Source organism: Aquarana catesbeiana, linkage group LG13, assembly GCF_042186555.1.
Source record: "Aquarana catesbeiana isolate 2022-GZ linkage group LG13, ASM4218655v1, whole genome shotgun sequence".
Classification (NCBI taxonomy): Eukaryota; Metazoa; Chordata; class Amphibia; order Anura; family Ranidae; genus Aquarana; species Aquarana catesbeiana.
This window is the reverse complement of record NC_133336.1, coordinates 186,859,796-186,878,954: the sequence shown is the minus strand read 5'-3', so window position 1 is coordinate 186,878,954 and position 19,159 is coordinate 186,859,796. Positions and strand designations below refer to the sequence as shown.

General features: G+C 42.0%; 1 protein-coding gene across 2 annotated transcripts in view; it reads right to left on the bottom strand.

Annotated features, from left to right (window-relative positions):
* SETDB1 (SET domain bifurcated histone lysine methyltransferase 1) overlaps positions 1–19,159 on the bottom strand; it is a 100,027-nt gene that overhangs the window by 41,610 nt on the left and 39,258 nt on the right. For both annotated transcript variants that reach the window (XM_073610275.1, XM_073610276.1), the window contains exons 6-10: positions 14,560–14,745; positions 11,413–11,614; positions 7,545–7,618; positions 2,739–2,929; positions 55–184 (exon numbers count right to left, since the gene is read on the bottom strand). In XM_073610275.1, coding sequence (XP_073466376.1) covers positions 55–184; positions 2,739–2,929; positions 7,545–7,618; positions 11,413–11,614; positions 14,560–14,745 — 783 coding nt within the window. The remainder of the gene's footprint in view (positions 1–54; positions 185–2,738; positions 2,930–7,544; positions 7,619–11,412; positions 11,615–14,559; positions 14,746–19,159) is intronic.

Below are 19,159 nucleotides of genomic sequence, written 5' to 3'. Positions count from 1 at the left end.
TGGAATCAATGGTTGCTGTTCTTCTGTTCCACAAGGCTCCTCATGTCAACTCACCAACATTAGGACGTGTCCGCTGCTGTCCTGCTTGCTTTTTCTCTTGAGTGGAAGCTGTGGAGGTCTTCATGCTAAACATGGGCTCCAGGCGGGTGGAACCTCGATAGATCCACTCACAACGCTTATCATCCTGCAATTTACAAACATGCTCACATTTAGTCATATATACATACAAAACCCTTAACCACTTCAGAACCGCCGCGCGCCGATATACGTCCTTACTTTGAAAGGAGCTATCGTTGTTATGGCAGCAGCTAGCTGCCATAACCCCAGTATTCTCTTGTTCGGCTGGCGGTCCTCTTCAAAATAAAAGTGGTCTCTGCAGCAGGTTCACCGCGAAATCACTTATCGGCGGTGGGAAAGGACCCCCCCGGCTGTGCTCCGGTGCCCGCTTACCAGAGCCGTCGGCAGCGGCGGAGGCGATAGAGTCCTTCTGCTGGCTGAGCATGGAGACAAGTGAGGGGAAGATGGCCCCCGCCCATCTCCATGACACTGCAGGAGGAAGCGACGTCAAAATGTCACTTCCGCCCATAGCTCTTAAAAGGTCCTTTTTTTTTTTTTTTTAAATTCTTTTTTTAAATGACTTTTTTTTTTTATTGCATTTTAGTGTAAATAAGAGATCTGAGGTCTTCTTGACCCCAGATCTCATATTTAAGAGGTCCTGTCATGCTTTTTTACTATTACAAGGGATGTTTACATTCCTTGTAATAGGAATAAAAGTGACAATTTAAAAAAAAAAAAAAATGTAAAAAATAAAAATAAAAAGGCAAAATAAATAAGAAAAAAAAAAAGAAGGGAAGCGAACGCACATATGAGTAACACCCACATATGAAAATGATGTATCACCGTGATCGGTAGAGCGAGAGCAGTAATTCTAGCCCTATTTTTTAACCGTCACCTATGGAGATTTTTAAGGGTAAAAGTTTGTCACCATTCCATGAGCGGGAGCAATTTTGAAGCATGACATGTTGGGTATCAATTTACTCGGCGTAACATTATCTTTCACAATATAAAAAAAAAAAATTGGGCTAACTTTACTGTTGTCTTATTTTTTAATTAAAAAAAAGTGTATTTTTTCCCAAAAAAGAGCGATTGTAAGACCGCTGTGCAAACATGGTGTGACAGAAAGTATTGCAACGATCGCCATTTTATTCTCTAGGGTGTTAGAAAAAAAATAATGTATAACCTGTTTTGTAACTTGTAAACAACACATCTCAAAAAGAGGCTCGGTCCTTAAGTATTTAATCATATTCATACATAGGAGATCACACTAGAGAATAGTCAAAAGTATCTATAAATGTCTGCAGAAGTATACGGTACGCTGCTTCAAGTCCTGGATTGGGTCACCCTCCTAGAAGATTGGGTGGTAAATGCCAGCAGAGGCCCATCCTATGCGCCACAGGGTGCAAAAATCCAAAAGAGGCTCTGCACTCTAAAAACAATTTAAACACTGCCAACTGTAAGAGGCATGTCTAAAAAGTTTGGTGAATGGTATCAGAAAACAAACAAACACAGAGGATACAAACAAAATGACCTTTATTGGCCTTCGAAATAATTGCCATCCTTCACAACACACTTTTGGGAACGTTCATAAAGCTTCTGGAAACTGTGACACATTCTTGGATTGCGGACACGTCCACAAACCATGCGCCTTTCACGATGCCCTTCAGTAGGACTCTTGCAGGCGGCTCTTTTTGGGTCACGGGGAAGACGGTGAACGCCATTCCATCGACTGTCGCTTAGGTTCCAGAAAAAGGATGGATTCCTGGTCACACATGCTAATCCCCAGAGGTTTCCAACAGTTTTGTTCTTCTGTCAGAACAGAACTTCCGCTTACCCAAAAATGCCCAATACCTCCGCCTTCATAGAGTAAATCGCCGATCTCGCACCAGCATTTGTCACACTTGATCATATCTGGGGCTCTGCTTGTCGACGGCCAACCCAAACATGGCTCATCCTTAGTCGTTTCCTTCCCAAAAACAGCCGCGAAAACATTTGAACCAGTCGTAAACACATTTTCTGCTCATGGCTTCCATCCCGTACACTCGCACCATGCGTCTGGTTTCTGCAATTTGTAGCAGAACTTGATGTTCACTCGTTGCTCCATTGCACTGTGAACCTACCTCTCACTCTGACTACATTCGACTGCCCACAGCAGGTTCACCCTAGCGTGTCCCATGTACTCCACACTAGGTGGCGCTTTTTGATGCGTCTCTGGATAGCCAGGTGCTCGCACCTGGCCCATGTTGAGATATCAGACCATTTACCAAACTTTTTAGACACACCTTGTATTCACCAGAGCAACATGAACAGAGAGCCCTGCCTAGGAACTCCTCTACCGATGTGTTTTACTGACAATGCTGGGCTTAATAGTAGAGGTCTATGAATAAGCCCAGCCTTGTGGTTGAAACGCGTAAGTAAGTCCCAGGTGGGGGGGGGCTCTTTGTTCATGTTATCCACATGAATAAAGTTACCAGGGTTTAAATTTTCTTTAAGAGTAAATGCAGTCATTTTTTGGGATTTGTGCTATTGAAAATGTCTGTCCTTTTTTTCTCATAAGTTTTAGGCCATCACTTTTTTCCCCCGTTTTACACCATAAAAATGTACAGACACTGATACATGCAAGCCTGCTATGTACTATAATCCCAGGACATTTCAGTACAAATATAAAAAGAACTTCTTACCAAGAATAAAATCTTCACCAGGCTCCCGTCTACCTCTTCCACTTTAGACTTCCACCAGGTGCCCTCCCACTCTGTTTTTATCAGCTGACCGCTCTTGAGAAGAACCATAGGTCGGTTGGGGTACGAAGTGACATATTCTTCAATGAAGTCCCGGCATGACACATCTTCAATATCTTCCCAGGTTTTGGTTACTGGGCAGCAAAATGCAAGGAAACCATTAGGAGACCCATGTATGTCACTTGTTCTAGTGTGTATACTGCACTGTCACTGTAATTTATCTAGAAAACCCTACAGAATATCTTCCCACTGCACGGATGACTGCAAGAAGAAGAATGTATGTCCCACTTACAAGGATCACAGGTCTGTAAAAGTGATTGAACATTTCTCCAATGTATGTCTATAGGAGCAGTGCTGGCATTCATACAGTTGTGCTCATAAGTTTACATACCCTGGCAGAATTTATGATTTCTTTTGATCAGGGTCATTTGGGTAGTTTCTGTTGTGATTACGATTTTTAAAAAAAAAGGGTAAACACAGTTGATTGATAATAAATGGCTTCAGCCAAACACTAACCATGAGTGAAAGAAAAGTTTTTTTGTTACCATTCATGTTCTCTGAAAAATGGCCAAGAAATCATACATTTTGCCAGGGTATATAAACTTATGAGCACAACTGTAGTTTTCAGAAGCAAAACCCACCAATGAGAATATATATATATATATTTTTTTGGATGCAGTCACAAACAAATGGTTCTCCTTGAAGCCGAACTTAAAGTGGTTGTAAACCCATATGAACATAGCATACCAGTTGTCTCCAAAACTGTGACCCAGGGGCCCTTTGCTTGCCTTTATCAGGCCCATTTATACAAGGCACTATTTCCTTCTACACCAACAATGGGGCATAATTCCTGTTGCGGATACTAACAAGAGGGCCCTATTCGTTCTACTGACACCAATAATGGGGCACTATTTTTTCCCCTAATAAAAACAACAGGGCAATATTCCTCTCACTAGTACCAATGATGGGGCAGTCTTTACTCCCATTGAGGCCAGGGCATTTTTTACTCACACTGGCCACAGTCCGGCCCCCTCAAAGTCTTAAGGACAGTAAACTGGCCCTTTGTTCAGAAAGTTTGGAGACCCCCGTTCTATACTGTGTACAGGCTGTGTGTCTTTTGCAGTAAAGGATTCCTTCCTGTCTGTTTGCAATCTTGAAATCTCCATTTGGGATCCATCAAGATGAAGGAACACTATGCATGTGGAAGAGTTGCCAATCCTGTCATGGCTAATCAAGACAGCCAAAGATCCTGAACCCGGAAGACGACTAGGAGAAGAGGTCTGCAAGGGAGCTTGCAGATGTTGCACCACTAGAGGGCGAGTAAAGTTTAGCAAAATTAAAGTGCAACGTTACTCAGAAAAAAAAAAAAAAAAAAGTCCTTCTAGATCACTTCAGGCTGGCCTATTTACACGGTTTAAAATCTAGTAACACTGTCTCACCCTGCTCTGCACATGCTCAGTTGCTCTCCATTTTAGGCATTTTTAGGCACTGCTGAGTTGGTAGAGGCCAATCTGCTGACAGTCATAAAGCAGATATAAACCTTCCCATCCTTTACAGCCAAGGAAGCTGCTTCCGTTTGATCTGCAACTGTGGTGCTGCACCTGTGATCAGTTATGACACCAGCCATTTGATTGTTTGACAGTTTGGTTGAGGACAGAAGCAAATGTGACAGTTGGCAATCCCAGCATTCCAGGAATTAAACCGTTAAATCAATGGGTTTAGTTCCACTTTATGATTTACTGCTGTTTGTGGGCTCTGGGCTTCAGCAAAAAATGGCAGCCTCCAGCAAGAAGCAAGTTGTTATGGGTAAAATTCCACTTTTGCCTCGTGTCCTTAGTGCAATCTTCCTCTTTTGCAACCTGTGTCTGCAGCAGAACTGATCTACATTTTGCTTTGTAAAGCTGGCCATACATGGATCAAAATTCATCTGATTCAGCAGGGACCAGCTAAAATTTCATTCCCTGTATTGGCATGAAGGTTGTACAGGAGTTGATCTACCGGTCAACTTCTGTACAACTGCACTGTCGGGATTTCCTCGCTCAATCAGCTCTGCAGGCTATAGCTTGCAACGTGGATCAGTGTATTGTGAGGGGGAGGGGAGGTCTCACCGCAGTCAAAATAAAATAGGTCAGCAGGGAGGATTTCCCCCATCTACAGTGTGTGTGGATATGGGAATCCATTGTTTATTTCATTTAACCTCCTGGTTAAACAAAAAAACAGACTCACCTATGTGACATTTTAGTTTTCTTAACCACTTCAATACCGGGCACTTCACCCCCCTCCTGCCCAGGCCAATTTTTAGCTTTCAGCGCTGTAGCTGTTTAAATGACAATTGCGCGGTCATGCTACACTGTACCCAAACAGAGTTTTTATCATTTTGTTTGACCAAATAGAGCTTTCTTTAGGTGGTATTTGATCACCTCTGTGGTTTTTATTTTTTGCTAAATAAAAGAAGACCTATAATTTTGAGAAAAAAAAAAAAAAAAAAGTTTCTTATGTTTCCGTTATAATTTTTTAAAAATAAGTAAGTTAGTGTTCTCCTTCACTGATGGGCACTGATAAGGCGGCACCAATGAGGTGGCACTGACGATGGGCACTATTAGGCGGCACTGATGGGCACTGATACGTGGCACTGAAAGACATCACTGATGGCACTGGGGATGGGCACCGATTGTCAGCTGCCTGGTGGTCTAGAGTGGCATACCTGGTGATCCAGTGTGGTGGCATCCCTGGTGGTCCAGGCAACATCCTGGTGGTCCTGGGTGGGCACCCGAGGGGGGGTTACACTGAAACAATCAGCACAGACCCCCCCGTCAGGAGAGCAGCTGATCGGCTCTCCTCTACTCGTGTCTGTGAGGCGCGAGTGAGGAAAAGCCGAACGGCTCTTCCTGTTTACATCGTGATCAGCTGTGATTGGACACTGCTAATCATGTGGTAAAGAGCCTCCGTCAGAGGCTCTTTAGCGAGATTGGTGTAGCGGTGGGGGAGTGTGGGGGGGTATGGGTGCACGCGAGAGTGGTCGTTCTGGGAGGCTGTCATATGACGTCCACCCAGCTGTCATTTGACGGCCACTGGGCGGAAAGCGGTTAAACAAACAAACAAAAAAAAAAACGTACAAAAAGGCATAGCGAGGCGATGACCTCTACTATTAACAGACTACTTAGCTAGAAGCAGTGTTCATTTTGACGTCAAATTTCGATTCAGTTTTCTAGTCTTTTGACTAAAATGCCGTTTTAGTTGTATTTTAGTCTACTAAAATCTCCACTACATTTTAGACTGCTATAATCGAATGGGTTTAGTTAAATTTTAAGGCATTATATCTTTAGAACATACACACCCCCCAAGTTGGTTGGTCGGTGGCACCCCAACCCCCTCCCCCACATCTAGGTTGTGGGCGGGTATGCGGGCTCCTACAGGCGGGCGGCGGCTCCTGTGTCACCTTCCAACGCTTCTGTATCACGGCGGCTTCTGCCGTGTGGCTCATTCCTCCACGTGGTCCAATAGGGTTGCCTGTCCTTTCAGCCAATCGGGTGCTGGGTTTCAAGGACTGCTTCCTGATTCCGACCAGGAGGAGGATCAGTGTGGTGATAGCAAACATTAATTCACTAGTATCACACAACTGGGTCAGATCGGGGCTCTGCGCCCTGAGCCCACCGTTTTTTTAAACCAATTAGACCCTCTGGCTCTAATCATGTGCTTAAAAAAAAACAAAAAAAAAAAAAAAAAACACACACCCCGCCATTGGAATCCATGCATTCAGCGTCCTGTATGTAGATCAGGGGGCCGGAGGCATGGATGAGGAGGTTGGTGCCCCTAATGGATGGGACACCGCTACGCCTGAAGAAAAAATCTAATAACCTGTTATTTATGGTATTAAAGGTTTGAACATGCACTACACACATAGATTTAAGCCCCATACACACAATCAGAAAATCGAACGGAAAATAACGCTTTTGAAGCGATCGTACGATAATCGGATTGTTCGTACAGAGCTTTCAAGAGCCGATCATGACAGTTCATCCGATATTATTCTATCGGACATATACGAATTTTTTTTGCGTATGATGCCAGATTGTAAGATTTTTGTTTAATCAGTACAGCTGTCGTTCGAAAATGCAATACAGATGCATTACAACACATGACATCACTTCCGAATTTTTATTTTGTCGTACGAGAATTTTCATGACTTTAGTAAACTCATCAGATTCGATCCGAGATTAGCATGCAAAAAAAAAAAAAAAAAAAAACAATGTTTGTTCGTCCGATAATCTCATCGTGTGTACCAGGCATAAGCCGTTGTGATATACAATGTCTTTATAAATAAAACCAAGTTTCATAAACAAAAATATTGTTTTTTGACAAGCAGTACAACTTGAAAATATAAAAAACTGTTAACTCTATTGGTTTTAATGCCTTTGCACATATTACCGGAAAATATATTACCAATATTAAGATAAAAAAAAGTATTTTTTTTCTTTTTTTTTTTTTTTCTTTCAGTAGCTTAGTAGATACCCCCTACATATTCTTATGTGGTAGTGCAGTGTTAATTTTGACGTCAAATTAGTTTTAGTCATAGTCTAACAAAAATGGCATTTATTCGTTTTAGTCGTATTTTAGTCGACACAAATATTTTAGTCTACAAAATTAAACACTGGCTGGCAAGCCCAAAGGGATCTCAGTCATTTCCAGATTCTTCCCTGGTTTTGGCGCACAATCTACCCCCACAACCAATGAAGATTTAACACTTACATGGCCTGCAAATAGGGTACAGTTCCGAGTGTGTAACATAGGAAGCATAGCCGTCATCAAAGAAGATCAGAAATCTATGAAACAGAAATCCAAATGTTAACGGGAGTCACAGCGCCCAACATGGAGAGCTGTATTATAAACTCTATTGAAAAAAAAAAAAAGATAGATATATATATCACACACAGACACACATGCATACAGGCAGTCCCCGGGTTACGAACACAATAGGGACTATAGGTTTGTTCTTAAGTGGAATTTGTGCATTTTTAAGTGTAACTTCAGCATGTGCAGGGATGTCCTGGGCACACAGTTATGATTTTTTTTTTTTTTGCGTACGATGCCAGATTTTCATTTAATCAGTACAGCTGTCGTTCGAAAATGCAATACAACACACACACTATATATATATATATATTATATATATATATATATATATATATATATATATATATATACACATATACACATACATATACATACACACATAATATATATATCCTACATTTTATTTCAGCAACTCAACCACTTACCTCCACTTCATGCAACATTCTGAGTCTTCATGAAGGTAATGCATTTTTAGCTCATATGCATTGTTTTTTTTTTGTACTCTGGACCTCTGCTATGGAATAAACGTTTAAGAATTCCACGCCAGCCCAAAATTACCCCTTTAGATTAAGCAATAAACTATCAATATGGTATATGTTTTAAAAAAAATTAAAACAGCAAACAGGAGCTGGATTCAGTCAACACATACGTCAGCAATACAGAATAGAGGGAAACACTTAGGGCTAGTTCAGGCTTCAAAACATGGCTTCGGACAGGCTTTCTTAAAGCTCTCTGAACGCCAGTCAAAGCTCCCGTCACCAAATAAAATGGTTAGTTTACAGTCCTGTTTACACCTTGCTTTTACTTCGCTTCAAAAAAAAAAAAAAAAAAAAATTTAAACCCCATGCAGCTTTAGTGGTGCTTCAAAGCCTCCATAGAAGTCTATGACAAAAGCTCGCTTGAAATACCTGCAGCTTTTGAGAGGCTTTAATTCAGCTTTAGTCTTGCTTTGTTTTGGAGAAATTGCAGGTGTGAGATATCAACACACACAGGGCATCTGTCAAGCTTCAACAAAGCTTCATCGAAGCACCACCGAAGCATCAAAAAAGCATGTTGAGCATAGTTTCACATATATGATTATACGTTCTGGGTCTCTCAGGCAGTTGTTTAGATACCTCTCCGGCTCAGCGCACCAACAATATTTCTATACCGTGCTCATTCCTCATGCCATCCATACTGTGTATTACTGGGGTAGTAGATATGTTGCTCACATCATGCAACCCTTTCTGTTATCTGAATTTTTTGGAAAATAAAAATAAAAAAAATATAAATAAAAATAAAAAAAAAAGAGCATATTGAAGTGGTTGGCGCTTTAATATGTGTTGAAGCCGAAGCAAGTGTAAATGAGCCCTTACTGTAATGTGTATGGTAGCAGTATGCACTGAATTAGGGCTAGTTTACACTTGCTTCAAAACAAGGATTCGGACAGGCTTTCTTAAAGCTCTCGGAATGCCAGTCAAAGCCCCTGTCACTAAAATGGTTAGCTTACAGTCCTGTTTACACCTTGCTTTTGCTTCGCTTCAAAAATTATACCCCATGTCGCTTTAGTGGTGCTTCAAGGCACCTTCAAAGCCTCCATAGAGGTCTATGGCAAAGCTTGCTTGATGCACCTGCAGCTTTTGAGAGGCTTTAATTCAGCTTTGCTTTGGAGAAATTGTAGGTATGAGATATGAACACACACACACACACACACACACACACACACAGCATCTGCCAACTTCAACAAAGCTTTAAAAGAGCTTCACTGAAGCATCAAAAACACATCATAAAAGCATGGTGAAGCGGTAGGCGCTTTAATGTTTGTTGAAGCCAAAGCAAGCATAAGGGCTCATTTACACTTGCTTCAGCTTCAACACACATTAACGACTAGTTTACACTTGCTTCAAAACATGGCTTTCAGGCAGGCTTTGTTAAAGCTCTCTGAACGCTATCATTAAATAAAATGGTTAGCTTACAGTCCTGTTTACACCTTGCTTTTGCTTTGTTTCAAAAATTATACCCCATGTAGCTTCAGTGGTGCTTCAAAGCGTCTTTAAAGCCTCCATAGAAGTCTATGGCAAAGCTCGCTTGAAGACCCACGAGAAGCCTCACCGAAGCCCCACCGAAGCAAGGTGTAAACAGGACTGAAAGCTAACCATTTTATTTAGTGACAGAAGCTTTGACTGGCTTTCAGAGAGCTTTACCAAAGCCTGTCCGAAGCCTTGGTTTTGAAGCAAGTGTAAATTAGCCCTTAATGAGCCCTTATCCAATCTTGTAATCTGATATATAAATTTGTAAAATGTACCAATTTGGTTTTATACCATTATTTTGTTTAATTGCTTCCAGCCCGGGCCAATGTAAAATGACGGTTGGGCGGAAACCCTATTGTTCTAAGAGGACGTGATACGATTTCCTCCGAGAACGGGCCGACCTCCGGCACGCTCGGTCAACCGCTGTGTCCATTCTTAGTGACACATCCTGACCACGCCTAGGCCTACAAGTGATATGAAACAAACAGCAGAGGTCATTATATAAATATAATTGGGAAACATAGTAAAATGTTTTTGCTTTTACACTGTTCTTCTGTCTCGGTTCCTCCTTCCTTCAAACACATACAGCATCTCTAGTATATTATTATTCTTACTTAACCAATTGCTGTCCAGCGCACGATGATGTATGTCGGCACAACTGCGCGGCTGCGCAAATGGTTGTACCTGTACAACCCCTTTAAAATGTGGGATAGTGGGCGCGCGTGAGCGTACACGCGGACTCTATGTCCGCCGGTGCCCTGCGATCGTGGCACAAGGCATTTCAGTGATCTGTCATGTTTAGCGAGCCCATCCCCCCCTACAGTTAGAACACGCTGAGGGAACACATTTAACCACTTGATCACCCCCTAGTGTTAACTCCTTCCCTGCCAGTGTCATTTACACAGTAATGAGTGCATTTTTATAGCACTGATCGCTGTATAAATGTCACTGGTCCCAAAATAGTGTCAAAAGTGTCCGATCTGTCCGTTGAAATACCGCTAAAAATCACAGATCACCGCCATTACTAGTAAAACAATTAAAAATGCCATCAATCTATACCCTATTTTGTAGATGCTATAACTTTTGCGCAAACCAATCAATATACGCTTATTGCGATTTTTTTTCCCAAAAATATGTAGAAGAATACATATCGGCCTAAACTGAGGAAGAAATTAGTGTTTTTTTGTTTATACTTTTTTTTTTTTTTTTTTGCCTCTGCTAAAAAAAACTCAAATGTTTGGGGTTCTCAGAGTAATTTTCCAGCAAAAAAAAGATGATTTTTACATGTAGGAGAGAAGTGTCAGAAATGGCCCGGTAGGCAAGTGGTTAAATAAAATCACACACAATGGGGCACATAGGATTAGGAGACAGAGCGGATAGTATGAAAATGTATATGTTATTTCAGCAGCAGGAAGGTGGGAGTCCACTGTTACTTGCTGACAGGTAGGGAGGGGAGGAAAGAGGAGAGCAGACAGGAGGGCTGCGGATGACGGAGGCACATAAACTGACCACGGTGTCTGGGCTCAGCAGCCATGATACACTGTGGTCAGTTTACAGAGAGGAGGGTAGAACCAGGGAGGATCAGCCAGGTATTTCAGGTGATAGAGAAGGCCAAATTACACAGCACAGACACTGTGCTGTAGATCATGCTTTAAAAAAGGGACAGGAACCATATTTTTTATGGTAACAAACGCAAAGAAAAAAAAAAAAAAAAAATAAGACAAAAATCATAGTAAACCTGAGAAGGAAATTACCTCATTTTATTCTTGTTGCTGGGAGGTTCCGCTATGATACCAGCGTACAGCCATACCTGGTTTCCATCTTTGTACCTGGCTACCACTCTGCTCCCAACAAACAGCTTATCCAGTGGTGGATGGTACTCATACGCAATATGGTTGCCAGATAGCAGACTCTTCCCTTTGTTGTCAAACTTCACTTTGTATTTTTTACCTGGTCCTACAAAACCAACAGCAAAACAGCTTTAAAAAAAAAAAAAAAAGCAATCATGTACTAAACACAACCCCTCCCATCCATCAATCATAGATCTAGGTGTCTGGGTTATTAACCATTGGGGGCTTTTTTTTGACTGCCATATTAGGGTGGCTCAAACTGATTGTAAAGTCTCTTTTTTTTTCCTATAAAAATAACAAACATGTTATACTTACCTGCTCTGTGCAGTGGATTTGCACAGAGCAGCCCAGATCCTCCTCTTCTTGGGTCCCTCTTCGCTGCTCCTGGCCCCTCCCCCTCCTGTTCAGTGCTCCCACAGTAAGCAGCTTTCTATGGGGGCATCCGAGCCGAGTCACAGCTCCGTGTATCCATTTAGACACGGAGCCCTGACCTGGCCTGCCCCCTCTCTATCCTGATTGACTAGCTGACTGTGATTGACAGCAGCGGCAGCCAATGGCAGTGCTGCTGTGTCTCAGCCAATCAGGAGGGAGAATCTCAAATGGCTGAGACACTCGTGGACATCGCTGGACAGAGAGGGACCTCAGGTAAGTGTTATGCCCTGTACACACGGTCGGACATTGATCGGACATTCCGACAACAAAATCCATGGATTTTTTTCCGACGGATGTTGGCTCAAACTTGTCTTGCATACACACGGTCGCACAAAGTTATCGGAAAATCCGATTGTTCTGAATGCGGTGGCGTAAAACAAGTACATCGGGACTATAAACGGGGCAGTAGCCAATAGCTTTCGTCTCTTAATTTATTCTGAGCATGCGTGGCACTTTGTGCGTCGGATTTGTGTACACACAATCGGAATTTCCGACAACGGATTTTGTTGTTGGAAAATTTTATAGCCTGCTCTCAAACTTTGTGTGTCGGAAATTCCTATGGAAAACGTGTGATGGAGCCTACACACACGGTCGAAATTTCCGACAACAAGGTCCTATCACACATTTTCCATCAGAAAATCCGACTGTGTGTACGGGGCATTAGGGGGGCTGCGGCACACAGAAGGCTTTTTATAGACTGCATTAAGATAAAAAACCTTCTACCTTTACAACCCCTTTAATGCTGCCCTGCTGCTAACCCACAATTTTAGTGTGGGTTAGCTGCGCTTTCCCATAGACTTAAATTATGTCCCACGGTTTTGCAGAGGTGGGGGACTTGAGTCACATGACTTGACTTAAGTCAGACTTAAGTCGCCTGTTTGAGGACTTGCGACTTGCTTGACAAAATTAAATAAATGACTCGACTTGACTATGACTTGTCACTAATGACTTGCGACTTGACTTTGACTTGGGCTATTTGACTTGCAATGACTTGGCACCACCCCCCCCGAAAATATTACCCACACACTCCGCCCACCACCGCTTCTGAGCCAATCAGCATTTGCCAAATGCCATTGGAGCTGTTCAGGGTAGCGGTAAGAGTTATGTCAGTCCCTGCATCAAGCGCACCTGTTGAACGTGTGTTCAGCCATGGTGGGGTGATAATGCAACCCCATCGCTCACAACTGAGCGAGAAACTACTTTCCAATTTAATTTTTTGCAAATGCAATGCATTTTAAGTGGCTATTCTCATCACCATTCAAGTGTCCAGATGTTGGCATTGTGTCAAGTTCAAACTTTGAGCTTAGTTATATTCCCCCTCAGCAAGGACTACATTTTTTTCAGGCTTGTTGGCCATTTAATTGCTGAGTGTTCTGCTCCTTGTCTGCTGTTTGGGCATTCAAAGTGTTTTTTTAATATGCCAAGAAAAAAAGCACTAAGCAGTTTTGTTAATGTTGAAAATAAAACCTTTCCTGAAAACTGACTTTTAACTCATTTAAAGGATGGAAATGGGGTAGATCAGTATTTTGACTTAATTTGTGACTTGACCTAAATAAATGACTTGACTTGACTTGCTTGACTTCTGGCAGGGACTCGACTTGACTTGCTTGCTTTTCGCCACAGTAACTTGGGACTTGCTTGTGACTTGACGGTTAAGACTTGAGACTTGCACATATGTGACTTACTCCCATGTGTGCGGTTTTGGGGTGCTTTACAAAAATGCATTAAAACTCAAGCATGCAGACTTTCTGAAAAGCGCACCAAAACCCCAGGACACAATTGACGTTTATGGGAAAGCGCAGCTAACCCGCAAGGAAACAATGAGTTAGCTGCGCTGTAGCCAAAGCACAGCGGGGCAGTGTGAAGCCACCCTTAAAGTTCATGTTCGGCCTCCACCCAATTAAAAGTAAAACTACAATGAAAACCTCAAATACTTACCTTAGTCTGCAGCCGCAGGGTGCTTATTGTCCCTAGTCTTCTCTCTTCTGGACTGCAGAGCAATTGGGTCCCTCTTCAGGTGCCCATGTATCTATGTGGGTGACATTTTGCCATTGGCTGTCCAGCAGCAATTGATGTCATGAGGGGGAGGCAACAAGACCAACTGGCAGAGACCCTGAACTGAAGCAGCAGATCGCTGGTCACCACTTCCAGAGAAGGTACCAGCAAGGGACACAGACAGCTGACTCAGCATTCCAAATACTTTGGAAGGCATGTTACAAAAAAATTGTGAATTGGTGGGAGCAGGAGGGGCGGGAGGGATACAAAATTTGCCCCAGAGAGCTTACCTAATCTAGCTGCAATGGGGTTTTATTAAACAAAGGCTACCTTCTTTTAACTACCAGATCTTTGGTCTGGAACGGTCTTTTTTTAAAAAAAAAAAAAGAAGTTTAAAACCTAGACCTACAGCAAGGGGTACTCAATAAGTGACACCAAGTCCTGAAAACCAGGTCTGCTTAGACAATGTGACATATGTCACTTACTGACGCTTACATCAAGGTAAATAATCAAGTAATAGAAATGTTACAAGAGGCCAAATACAGTTACTTTTCACTGACTGCTGTAACATCAGCTGCTACTTTTTCTTGAAAGTCATAAACCATCAACAACCTAAGTACTTACCAACCATCTGAATGGAAATCAAGGTCCCTTTGTGCCACGTTTTGGTCCTCTTCTTACCAAGAATTCTCATACCCACAACAAGGTCTCCATCCTTTTTCATGTCATTGGCTGCGTTGGCTTGGTTGGGACCACCCACAGAACTTGAAGGTGAAGAAGGATGAGAAGACGATCGAGTTTGGGGTCCATCTAAATAAAAAAAAAAAAAAAAAAAAAAACCATCAACATAGTAGTATTCTTTAGTATATGTGTGTATATATATATATATATATATATATATATATATATATATATATATATATATATATATATATATATATATATATATATATATATATATATATATATATGTGTAGTCAGAGTCTTCACTTGGAAATGCAATAATCCTAACTACCAAGACCTGAGGTGTGCCTTGGCCTGGCTGGTCAGTATGCCTATAAGAGGGCATACCCTGAATGGATATGAATGAAAAGTAAATTAAATAATAAAAATATGGGGGAACGGGTGGGTGGGAACCCGGAAATGATCCGACGAAGGATCTGATGGAGGAGGAGGACTATATAGCCCTCAGACTCCTCCTACAAATTCAGGCTAGCCTGCGGCCAGCCTTCTAACATATTGATTTACCCAGGGCTTTTTTTTCAGCGGGAAGTAGAGCTGCACGATTCTGGCTAAAATGAGAATCACGATTTTTTTGCTTAGAGGATAGATCACGATTCTCTCACGATTCTCGCGGCGTAACATCATCTTTCACATTAAAACAAAAAAAAAATTCGCTAACTTTACTGTTTCTTTTTTTTTATTTATTGAAGTGTATTTTTTCCCAAAAAATTGCATTTGAAAGACCGCTGGGCAAATACAGTGCGACATAAAATATTGCAGCAATTGCCATTTTATTCCATATTATAAAATATTAGAATATATATATATATCATCTCTAATGTTTGGGGGTTCCAAGTAATTTTTTTTAGCAAAAAATATTGATTTTAACTTAAGAAAGAAGTGTCAGAAAAAGATTTAGACTTTAAGTGGTTAAACTTCCTGCATTTACACCTTGTTTAAAGCTTGGCAGATTGCCCAGGTTATTTGTTTACACAGAGAAGTTTATCCCTTTGATCTAAGAAGGAAGTTAGATACAATGTTTCAAGTTCTAAACTTGGCAGAATGCCTGGATGTTTTCTTTTGACAGCTGAGTGAGCAGATAATCTCTCCACTTGTTTATATGAAAGAATCGTCAAACTCAGCAGGAGAGATCGTCAGGGGAGGTGAATCGAGATCACGATTTTTTAACGATTAATTGTGCAGCTCTAGCGGGAAGGTGGGGGAACGCAGTTCTGGCACTTCCACAACTGAATGTATTTTTTGGCTAGGATTGCTGGGGTGTGCTGGAGGGTCTATTGATGCTGGCTGCTGGGGATCTGTTGTCATTGTTGGGAGTCTATTTTTGTGTGGGGGGTTTATTGTTGCTGGCAGGGGGTCTATTGTTGCTGGGAAAGATCTACTATTGAGGGAGAGGTCTACTGTTGCTGGCTGCTGGAGGATCGGTTGTTGATGGTGGGGTCTATTGTTGTTGGGGTGGTATTTCGTTGCGGGAGGGCCCATTGTTGCTGGGGGGGAGGTCTGTTGCTGGGGTGGGGTCTGTCAAATTCCATACAAATTGCTTAGTAGCACAAAATGATAATTGGTTTTGTATTCTCTAAAAGGGACGATTTTGTTAAGTGGGTAGGGGTTGGAGCCAAGAGACAGTTCTCAGAGGTGGGTAGGGGGCAGAGACGAAGGGTGACTCAGGAGGAGGGAGTTTCTGTACCTATTTTCTGAGAAAAAAAAGCCCTGGTTTTACCACTAAGTGATACAAGATTACCAAAGCATTATGTTTTTTTTTTTTTTTTTTTTTTTTTTTTTTTTTAAAAAAAGAGCGCAGCAGCAATCTGTTTTTAGGCAGGTCTTCTTTGAGTCAAGCCTCAGCCCAAAGGTATTTGCAAACTCCAACGAGCAGGGCCCTCTGATTCCTCCTGTACTGAATTGTACTGTAACTGTACTGTCTGCTCTCATGTTGTAAAGCGCTGCGCAAACTGTTGGCGCTACATAAATCCTGTATAATAATAATCTGACTTGTTCGTTTGTGTGTGTACATTTCAGCTTAAGTCACTGAGCTCAATAAACAAAGATGATGCAGGTGGAAAAAGGCCAAAACCTCCACCTGCTCACTCAGAAGGAGACTATAAAAATGGTAGAAAATGTAATAGGACTTAAAAAAAAAATAAAATATGTACATTTCTATTTTTTTTTAGCCCTGACCACAGGAAAGAAAACATGCAAAACAATCATTCCTTTTAACCATTTTCCACTGCTTGCGAGCAGCACAGCAAGGCTAAGGGATAAATCGTCATGTCGCTCAGCACATGCACACTGGTGTCCCTCTGGTGTGCGCAGCGGCGCAATCCTGTGACCACAGCGGATCGCAGTGTTCAGTACTTGTGAGCTGCCATGACTCGTGATCACTATGACCAACCACGGCAATCATATAACATGTAAGCAAAATGGTCATGAATGGCTTCCATTCATGACAGCTTGCTTACTATTGTGATGCTGTGATTGGCCCACAGCTATCGCATGGTCCCATGTAATTAGCTGTAGCCAATCGTAGCATCACAAGTAGTAAGCAAGCTGTCATGAATGAAAGTGATTCATGACAGTTAAAACTATTGCTTATAACAGTGATCATCTCTATTATAAGCACTAACCGTGTAAAGGAAAAAAAAAAAAAAAAAACGAAACTTCCTCGTGGCGTCAGAGGGGGGCAGGGTCACCCGTTTAAGTCACCGGGGGACCCCGCCCTCAATTATATAAGAACTGTCACAGAGAAGCAGCGTCAGTCGGCGGGAGCCTCCAATGGGGGCGGATCGGTTGCGGCATTTTTTTTTTGTCCGTCAGGCGGCGTGAACTTACATTGTGGAACATTTTTATTTTTTAATAAAGGACTTGTCCCAAGCTGTACCCAGTTACCAATTCACCCGGGGGTGTAGGAGGCCGGGATCTGGGGGTCCCCTTGTTAAAGGGGGCTTCCAGATTCTGATAAGCCCCCTCGCCCGCATACCCCCACAACCACTGGGCAAGGGTTTTGGGGATGAGGCCCTTATCCCCATCAACATGGGGACAAGGTGCTTTGGGGTCAGATCCCAAAGCACCCTCCCCATGATGAGGGCATGTGGCCTGGTACAGTTCAGGGGGGGGGGGGGGCGCTCTCTCACTCCCCCCCTCTTTTCCTGCGGCCTGCCAGGTTGCGTGCTCGGATAAGGGTCTGGTATGGATTTTGGGGGGACCCCTACTCCATTTTCTTTTTAATTTTGGCGCAGGGTTCCCCTTAAAATCCACACCAGACCTGAAGGGCCTGGTATGGATTTTAGGGGGACCCCCCCCCCCCCACACTTTTTTTTTCCCATTTTGGTTTGGGGTTCCCCTTAATATTCATACCAGACCCAAAAGGGCCTGGTAGTGGACTGGGGGGGGGGGGGGATCCCATGCCCTTTTATCTATATTGCCGAGACCCAACAAGTTTTATCCATATTGCCGAGACCCAACAATTCATTATAACCGCAACCAGTTTTAAAATGACAATTTTTCCTTTAGAAATGTCATTTTGCTGTGGTACTGTTCTAAACATGGGAAAAATGCACCACTTTACAGGCATACTATAGACACCCACCGGATACGATATTTAAAGGAATATTTCATTTTTATTGTTTCACTTTAAGCATTAAAAAAAATAAAATCACTGCTCCCAAAAAAAAAAAAAGTCAGTTTTTAAAACTTTTTTTTGCATTGATACACGTCCCCTGGGGCAGGGCCCAGGTCCCCAAACCCTTTTTATGACAATAACTTGCATACAAGCCTTTAAAATTAGAACTTTTGATTATTCATGTTCGTGTCCCATAGACTTTAACAGCGTTCGTGTGTTCTGCTAAATTTTTTGCCTGTTCGCATGTTCTGCTGCGAACGGAACAGGAGGGTGTTCGGCTCATCCCTAATAGGAATAGGTTACCTCTTGGCTTCAAAATGCCCTCATTGCCTCTTATAAGACTTTTTACACACTGAAATATTTGAAGTCCAAAAGTAGGAGAGATTGGAGATATCACATGACAAGCAGTCTGGGCTAAATGCCACATCATGCTGTTGATTGAGGCCTGGCTCATTACGTGTAATATTTTTTACACACTTCATTTACTTTAGAAAGCAGAACCAGCACCAGAGAGAATATTGGGAGCATGTACTTTGTTCATACAAAGTCAATTTTAACCTCTTGCTGTCCCCTGCAATGTTTTAATTTTCCACACGCACTAAAAATAAGCATGTTTTGCTAGAAAATTACTTGGAACTCCAAAAAGTCATATTTTCTGAAAGGAGGCCCTGGAGAATAAATCAGCGGCTGTGGCAATTGTTTGTCAAATAATATTTGTCCAGTCGTTTATCAAAATGAAAACTTTCATGGAAAAAAAAAAAAAAAAAAATACACCAAAATGAATTGTAGGGCACACAACAAATTATAATACTCAATCTTTTGGTAAAATATAAAAGATGTGGTTGAATCAAGTAAATAGATACC